Source organism: Solanum verrucosum, unplaced genomic scaffold, assembly GCF_900185275.1.
Source record: "Solanum verrucosum unplaced genomic scaffold, falcon-dt-bn FXZP01000200.1, whole genome shotgun sequence".
Lineage (NCBI taxonomy): Eukaryota > Viridiplantae > Streptophyta > Magnoliopsida > Solanales > Solanaceae > Solanum > Solanum verrucosum.
The window spans coordinates 329,773-339,430 of NW_026020093.1; the positions used below are offsets into that span (position 1 = coordinate 329,773).

The 9,658-nt window shown below is 34.3% G+C and overlaps 1 protein-coding gene across 1 annotated transcript; it reads right to left on the reverse strand.

Annotated features, from left to right (window-relative positions):
- Positions 1-2,822: 2,822 nt before the first annotated feature.
- LOC125824787 (probable nucleoredoxin 1) lies at positions 2,823-6,732 on the reverse strand. The gene is made up of 4 exons (XM_049504135.1): positions 6,623-6,732; positions 4,520-4,999; positions 3,931-4,416; positions 2,823-3,767 (listed from the first exon to the last, which is right to left on the reverse strand). The coding sequence occupies exons 1-4, from the start codon at positions 6,704-6,706 to the stop codon at positions 3,078-3,080; spliced, it is 1,740 nt and encodes a 579-aa protein (XP_049360092.1). The 5' UTR covers positions 6,707-6,732; the 3' UTR covers positions 2,823-3,077.
- Positions 6,733-9,658: the final 2,926 nt, after the last annotated feature.

Genomic DNA, 9,658 nt, shown 5'->3' on the forward strand with positions numbered 1-9,658 from the left:
ACCTATGTTTCATAGTTGTTTCCAACACTCCAAGGTACGTTTAAACGTCCAGAACTCGTCCATACCATGTGATCAAACACCTTGAATCCATAATCAAATTCAAGGAGAGTTAGTTTCCAAGTCAAGTGAAGTTAGAAGTCAAGTGAAGTTAGATCCAAGCTTAGAAGTTAAGAAGGGAGTCAAGCAAGTCTCTAAAGTTTTTTTCAAGAGTTTTTAATAAATGTTTTAACTTCATTTTAAGGCTCAAGTTTCCAGCCAAGCAAAGAGTATAGAGTTTCCAGTCAAGCAAAGAGTATCGAGTTTCAAGTTAAGTCAAGAGTATAAAGTTGAGTTCATTTATCAAAAGTTATAAGGGAACTAAGTATTCCCTAAGAGTTTATAAATGTTTTTACACATTTGAGCAAGAAAGGGAACATCGATTCCAAAAGAGCCTTTGGGCTAAGCATTGAGTAATTTTCTCAAACTAAAGAAAGAGGTTGTTTTAAAAGTAAAGCTAAGGTTTGAAGTTCTTTTCTTCAAAGAAGTATATGGGGACTATGTATTCCCAAAGAAGTTTATAAATGTTTTCACATTTAAACAAGCTTTGGAAACTGAGATTTCCAAAGAGCCTTCGGGTTAGTTTTTCAGAAAAAGAGTTATCGCTTTCTAAATGAAGCAAAAGAGGAAACTGAGATTTCCAAGATAGCCTTTGAGCTAAGTTTTTGAGTAATTATCTCAAATCAGCAGGAAGAAATATGTTTTTTAAACATAAGATCCAGTATATTTTTGGGAGTAGTATCGAGCACCGAGTTGGGGGAGCGTTCAAGGAACACACAGCCCCCATAGAACCATGTTAGCCACCATGGGTAGAAAAGGATCATACTTTTTAGATGAATCCTTTTCCAGATAGACTAGTGGATCCATTAAACAGTTCAGGTCTTATACCTTTGACCGGGTATAGGATGCTCTGGCAGCGTGAGGTCGATCGTTGTATCATCACTACAACTCTATGTGATGGTTGTCGGTTAGAGAAACTCCCACAACAGTTACTGTATTTTTATACACAGAAAGTATTGTATTTTTATATACATCAGTTCATTTGTATTTCTATATACATCTCAGGTTTATTGTATCTTTGTATACCCACAGAGTTTATAGCAGGTTTTAAACAGCTTTTCTTTATATTGCACTTGTTTTAAATTGCATTATATTGAAATGAGTCAGTCAGGTTGAGTTGAGCCAGGTAAGTTATTCAGTTTCTTCCAGATTTCCTTCTAGCCTATGCTGCTTAGCTTTCCAGCTTGCATACTCGTACATCGTTGCTCAAAACTTTGCCTGTCCCATCAAGAATCACAAGATGTGGAATTGCCCTTACTTTGAACAACTGCTTTAAGTTCTTTCTAGCCTCAGCATCAGAAAAAGGAACAGCAAGCCACGGCATTTTCCCAAAGTATTCATTAAATGATTCGTCATCTTTATCAGATGAAATGAACACTATTTCAAAGTTACCTTTAGGATATAGACTCTCATAAGCTTCCACCAACTTTGGTGTAAACTGGCGACATGGACCACACCATGAACCGGAGAAATACAACCCCACAAGCTTTCCTGTTATGCTGCCCAATGTAACCTACAAACAAGCATAAGATCAGTGTTCCAGTTTGTTTTTGCTCAATCTTTCTCGTTCTTAGATAAGATTATAGAGGAAGTATATACAGTCAAACCTCGTTATAACAACTTAGAAAAGGTTAATTTAGAAACATTTGAAGGGATAGTGCCAGTATACACACCTGTTCGCCGTTTGTACATATTAGAAAGTCTCTCTCCTTTGAAGACAGTACAACTGTGAGATCATTCGAGGAGCTTTCTAGATCGATTGCCATAGCCATCAGTTACTGATTCCTATCTCTCTCAAAACTGTACAACACTCAACATGTTTCATTCTTGATTCTCTATTAAAGGAAACTTATTAGGGACAACGAGCACTTGCCGGTCAATTTCATCTGAAGTTTCAACCTGGCCGGCCCTGTCACAAATACATATTAAATTGGATTAGAAGTATTAGCTGCCTAGACTAAAGTTTGAAGGGCATTTTGTTACAATTTGCAACAATATTATATAATCAAATAGACTATACAATAGTGACAAATGAAATGGAATATTATTATTATTAATAGAATGGACAGTGGCATCTTGATTCCTCCACTGACCAAGATTCCTCATATATGCTACTTTGTCTTTGGCCTGCCGGCTTCTCCAAACAATTTAATTAAAATTCTCTTTATTTCTGTATCTTTTTTGAGTGTGTTACTGATAAAAACGATTTTTTTCATTAATTAATCATATAGTAATATTTCATGTACATATGTAGCTTATCATCTGAAGGAGAAAAGTAAAAGAACTAATTGATGCAAATTCTTATAAGCTTTTCCAGTCCAGGTAAGTGAACATCATTTTCATGTCAATCATCTTTACCTGACATGTCAGAGCCAGGTCCATTCTCGTTTGGGCTCCAGGTTCATGCTCTAGTCGAACCTGGGCGTGAAGGACCCCATGAGCTAGTGTTTTTTTCCAGAAACAATTATCAATAGTGTTTTTTTCCTGAAACGTCCATGAAAAGAAGTACTGCAAGAAAAATTCGAACACAAGAACAACATCTTAGAGTGAAACAAGCAAAGGTTCCCAGAATCAAGCATCCATAACATTTGGAATACCATAAGGATAAAACCATTGCATTCTTTACCAGAAATTCTAAAAAATTTAAAAGCTTATCATAGTGAAACCAACACTCTCCGATGGAGTAGATAATCATAACACTGAGAAACGAAAATATTGAAATCTGATTCAGAAAATCAATGTCATATTCTTTGCACAAATAACTTCACTCATAGAGACAATTTACCTGGAGATAGACAGTATAATCTGGATCAAACACAGGTCCAATGTTTAATGAAACTTGTATTGCATAAATAAAAGTGACAACAGAAGATTTTAGGATAGAAGTGTCTCACAAAGAACAATTTCAAAACACACAAATATGCTTCTTAACTAAAGATTTGATAGCAAATTCCTCATAGCCACCAATAAATAACAACAAATTAACCTTTGAAACAAACTTCACCATCACAAATCCATCCTTCATTTGCTTTCTGTTCCTCTTTGCCTTGATCCTTTTGATCTTCCTCGGTATCCATATCCATGTTGCTTTCCTTTTTCTCTTCTAGAGCACATTTTGGGTGCATATCAAAGTCACACTCTTCGCAATAGAATGACCATATCTGTCCCGCCTCATCGCATACATCACAATTGTAACCAGAACGCTTAGAAAGCAGAAGTTCATGCTCGTGAAGTTTGTGCATAATTTTCTCAGGCCACCCCTTTGCCATTTCTGCAGTTTCTGCTTCAATCTCCTTCATACGCTCCTCGGTGAATGGAAAAGCCTTAGCACCATGACACATGATCAAACTTCTGGCTTCAGTTGTAACAGTCTTGCCTGATGGCCCTACAGCAACCAATGCTGGTATGCCACGAACTTTGAATAGGCGGCTCAAATATGTCTTCCTCTCATCACCAAAGGGAAGAGCCAGCCATGGCATTGTAGCAAAATAGTCATCAAATGAGGCTTGATCTCGGTCGCTAGATATGAAAATCACTTCCAATGGACCATTTTTGGCTTTTATCGTCTCATATGCCTCTTTAAGCTGTGGTGTAAAAGCACGGCATGGGGGACACCAATGTGCTGAGAAGTAAAGCAGAATATTCTTCCCTACGAGGTCAGACACCAGGATCTACAGAGAGAAATTTTGGTTACTAGTTGAAGTTAAGGATAAGAGTAAAATATCAACAGAAAGGACAGTCATGTTAATCGTGGTATAGTAATCAAAGCATGATTGATGACGAAAGATTGAACAAAAACAAAATATAACCAAACATGTGATGTTTGTGTCCTACCTTTTCACCATCTGTTCCAATGACGAAATCATGATCTCCAGTAACCAAAATCGACTCCAATGTTTGTTCTTCCAGTTTAGCTTTCTGTATCTGCTCAAGTACAGCAAACTTCTCAGGGGTAAAAGGATATGCCAGGATACCATGCTCCTCGACGGCTTCAGCAACATTAGAATGAAGAGTCTTCCCATCTGTTCCAATGATGACTAAGGTAGGAAGGGTAGAGAGCTCAAAGTACCTGGCCAGCTTCTCGCAGGTCTTGTCTTTTAAGGGAAGTGAAAACCAAGGCATTCTAGAAAACTCTTTCTTAAAAGATTCATCTTCATCTTCATCGTCAAGAGGAATCATGACAATCTCAAAGTTTCCCTCCTGAGCCTTCAACTTGTCATACATCTCAATCAGCTTCCGAGTAAAGGATTCACGTCCTTTAAAAGAAGTCATTGAGAAATATAGGCCTATAATCTTGCCTTCAAGATCAGCAATAGGTACCTAATAATTATCAAGACATAACGAAAAAGTAATGAGAGAAACTTTAATGAATAAACAAGAGAAAAAAAAATTCAGGATCGAAAAAAAAGCATCTTGAATCAACCTTCCTCTCATCAGCTGCAATTACATAGTTTCTGGACTGTGACTCCAAGATAGATTTCAAAGATTGTTCTCTTTTAGCGGTTTCTTCTTGCTCTTTAAGTTCGCTTAGCCATTCTTGAGTGAAAGGGTAGCCCTCCACCCCATGCTCAACAATGATTTCAACCCCGCTATTTGTCACTACCTTCCCACTAGCATCAAGAATCACTAAGTGGGGTATTCCCCTAACAGCAAACAATTCATTCAGACGTTTACGTGTTTCAGAATCAGAGAATGGGACAGCGAGCCAAGGCATTTTAGAAAAGTACTCCTTAAAAGATTCATCATCCTTATCAGCAGTAAGGAAAACAATTTCAAAGTCTCCTTTTGGTAGGAGCCCATTGTACGCCTCTACCAAATTCGGGGTGAAATGTTTGCACGGACCACACCATGATGCTGAAAAGTACAAACCGATTTTTTTCTCCTTTAAAGTATCAAGCTTAACCTGAGAATTAAACGTTTGTGAAAAACTTGCCATAAATGAAATTATCTGTTAATCAGAGCTAGCTATAATTTCCAAAAATTCATTTTATTCCTTTCCTAACATGTCTGTCTATACCAGTAAAACTAAAAAGTCAGGCACACGGTAAACAATGCATATACACCTCACTTTCTTATGCTCGGTATAATACCTTGTAACTACAAACATATTATCATATTTGAAATGATACAAAAAGCTATTTCCGTGAAAGCAGACCGCTTGGTCCTAACAACTTTTTACCACAGTTCCCTTGAAAAAATTAAGTAATTATTTGGTTAAAAGAACAATTTTTTCAATCAAAACAGAATCAAACATCCACAAAGGAATAAAAAGACAACAAAATGATGTTTTTGGTTTCGAATCAAGCCAAATCCGAACCACTTAAAAATTAAGAAACCAAGATCAACCAAACTTACTTCCACAATTTCTGGCTAAATCTTGAATATTCCATCTATGTTATATTTTATTTTAATTACATATTTAATGCATCCCTATTATCATGTTCGTACGTTCTCCTTATAAGTCATTTCATCTTGTTTCTTTTAAAAGTAAAATTACTCTTTTTAATGTTACAAACTTGTGGATATTGTTCTAAACATTTCCAAAGCATAGGTGGAGTAAATAATGCAGATAGATTTGCAAAGTAACGGGTTATAAATCATAATCATGTCTTTCTGAATAACAAACCAGTACAAACACAATTGAGTTTGAAGAACTTCGTATTAAAAAGTAATCATCCTTCCCATCTGTCCTAGCCTTGGTGGATAGAGTTATCTGGTACCTGTTGTTGCTGGTGGGAGATGTCAAATATTCCGTTGAATTAGTCAAAATGCGTGAAAACTAGCCCGGAAAACATGGTCACAAAAAAAAAGAAGTAATCATCCAATTTTTTACAACTTTTCGAGGACATTCTCAAAAAACTGTCCAAGGCCTAGATCAATCTTATAAGAACATTTCTTAGATAAGTTAAGAAGTCCACAAGTCTTACTTAGACAAAAGGGAACAATGAATCTTGAATTTCAAAGCTAGGTGGAATAGATGCGATCACATCTAACCTTAACCAGAGGTCTCGGAGAATGGAAGAAACTAAGATAGTGACTAGTGAGTGCTTGCCCATTAAATGAGACCTACACCGCACAAAGCCGAATTAGTTATTAATCCATTGAAACTTTAATACAACATCTTTTGATCCCCTGAGGGAGAAACCCCATATTGTACCAACATCTCTCTTTTGCTTCCTTCTTAGGTCCTCTCCTGTCGTAAGTCATATCGTTTGTACTTCTTTTGAGAAAATTGATTTTCAGTATCTACCTAACACACGATCGAGCCAAACTTTTCCCTAAAGGATCAAATTATGAAGAAATAATTAAATATAAGGAAGAAGTTAAAAAAATAATTTAACATCTACCATATATATAATTAAAAAAAAATTCCATCGAACCAACCCTCTACTCTACTCGGATATACAAATATTTAAACCAAAAGAATAACAAGAAACTACAGCCACATACTCCAATTTATCATTTATCAACATCAGCTACTATAACAAAAAAAAAACAAACAAAGAATTAATGGAACAATTGATACCTTGTCACCATTGTTGCGAATAAGAAAGTCACGATCTGAAGAACCAAGTAGCTTGATCACATCATGGCAATTCTCCCCTGCCATTGACCTATTAAGTCTCTTTGTTTTTTTTTTTTGGTGGATAGTAATAACAAGGTTTTGTAGTGAAAAAAAATGAAGACTTGGACATGCTTATATAGGCGGAAAAAAAGAAAAAAAACAAACAAAATTTCGAGGAAAACATGGAGAAAATGACAAAAAAGGGTCCTTTATGTCGAGGGTTGGCTCAAGTAGCGTTATGTGTACACACATTGAACAATTAAGAGTCATTTGGTAGGTAGGAAGATATGTCGATTAAGTTTGAGATTTAGATTTATATTGTGATAAATTTATTTTAAACTTAATTTTGTGATATTTTATTAAATGTATTAAATTATAATCTTTATAATTTGTCCGAAGTTAATATTTTTATTTCATAAAATATTTAATGACTTATATTTGACGAAGGAAAAAAAGATTTAACCATAAACAACAATAAAATTTCATCAAATTTTTAAAAGTGCAATTTAGAAAGATGCATTAGACATTAAAACGATATAGAAAAAAAATAGCAAAAACTACACACAAAAATTATGCAATACTAATCACTTAAGAAACAAACAAAAAATGGCAAAAACTACAAAAGTTATATCTCTAAATATAAGTCCTCGCTGTTTTCTTTTTATATATTTTTTCAATCAAACTTAACAGACGCAATTTAATAAATATATAATGGAGATTAAAAACATTAACTTTTGATAAGTTAAAGGATCAAAATATTCAAGTTATAATTAAAAAAATATTTTAAATCTATCCTCAAACGTAACATACCATATTTTCTTAGTCATATCTCTAATAGGGCTTCTAGAGTCTTCTGAATTAGTGATTAAGAAACAATAAATTTGAGTCAACCGAGATAATTTTATGGTAAAATTTGAACCTTTGATTTTGATATGAGTTGACTAACACATAATCAACGGTCAAGATAATGTTATGTATTCAACCTTGTATTTTTTATGGTCCTTATTTTTTTCTTGATGGGCAAGACATTATGGGAACAAGAAAGACGACTAGGAAGTGGACTAGCTGTTTGAGTGAATGTTTTATAGGCTCGATTATTTTTTTATTTTTTTTATGACAAAGGGAAACCCACAGTTGCTATCCTTTGGGTGTGCACATGGTTAAACCGTTGCTCCTATGCAATAGCTCGCAAATCACATAAGAGAGGTAACCCGCACTAGACAAGCCCGGTGCGATGAGCTCGACCCAGAAGGTAAAACTCCTTGCTTTCGCTGGCAAGGGATTTCGAACTTGAGACCTCCAACATAAAAGTCCCAAGCCCAAGCCCAAGCCCAAATCACTAGGCCACCCCGAAGGGTTATAGGCTCGATTAATTTAAATTTGTATTGAAAAAATTTATGCGGAAAGTGCTCTCTAATAAGAATTCTTTTGTACCTTTGAGTTAAAAACGAAACCTTTTATTAAGAGACAAGCAATTCCATCTATTTAATAATTGTCCGAAGAAAAAAAACTTAATTAATTGATGAACAAAACTCAAATAATACAACTCCAATAATTGGATGGTATCACTTTAATACGAAATTCTCTCTTTATATTTTGTTGTTATATATTCAATATTCGATATTTAATTTGAGAGTCTCAACTAATTGAATTTACACCATATAAGGTCTATTGAAAAAAGAGAGCGTTTACGCCGAAGTAAAAGATGGATAAAATGACAAAAATGATCGGTTCCCTTGTGTTGAGGGTTGGTTCAAGTATCTTATGTGTATACATTGAACTACTAAGGTGGCATGGTAAGTGGAATATGCGAGTTATTTCAGAATTAAGTTAGAAATATGATTTATATTTTGTTTGATTGTTTATATAAATTTATTTTAAATTTGATTTCGTAATATCCCATTAAATGTATCAAATTATAGTTTTTAAAATTTGTCAGAAGTAAATTTTTTTTGTTCCCATCAAATATTTGGTAATTTTATATTTGTTATATTTGACGAAGGGCGAAAATTTTTAATCATAAACACCAAGAAGATTTCATTAAATTTTAAGAAATGCAATACAAAAAATGCACGAGGCATTAAAAAAGAGATAGAAAAGACAACAAAAATTACATTTCAAAAAAGTTGTACCATAAGAAATAAACAAAAAAAAATAGCAGAAATTACAAAAGTTATATCTTGAAATGTGAGTTATCGCTAGTTTTTTTCATAGTTTCCGTCAAACTTAATAGACACATTTCGTTATTAAATAGTGGGAAAAAAGAAAAATATATCTCCAAACTATCGTAAATGGTATGCATGTACTCTATATCATACTTTTGGGACATTGGTGCCCCTGTCGTAAAAAACTAGAGCATATATGCCCTTCACTCTAACGGGAGACTAAATAGGTATACGTGGCGCAATTGTATCCATCGATCCGATATTTAATAAATGTCGGGTTTGTGGATAAGATTATGACACGTGTATGTCTGTTAGTATAAAGAGTATACATGTTCTAGTTTTTAGACGATAGGGGCACCAATGTCCCAAAAGTATGACGGAGGGTATCTGCATACCATTTACGATAGTTCGGGGTATGTTTGTCCTTTTTCCCTTAAATAGGCATGGCAAAATACATAAACATGCCATTTAACAACTTGATCTCACCTGACATCTATGTCCTCCAACTTTGAATGTGCACAAGCGACACTTAAACATGTATAAAGTTGAACAATAGACATATGTAGAACGCCTTGCTATAGGAAGCAAATTGGCCACGTAGGACACCACACATGGCACATATATCTATTTGTTTAACTTTATACAAGTTCAAGTGTCTATTTGTATACACCCAAAATTGAAGGCCATGTTTACAAACTGAAACCAAATTAAAAAACATATTTATCAAAAACCACAATTATTCAATATATAGTTAAATAATTATTTTGAACCCATTCTCAAATATAGCATACCATTAATTTTTATTACTTTTAATAAAAATTGGAAGTGTTAA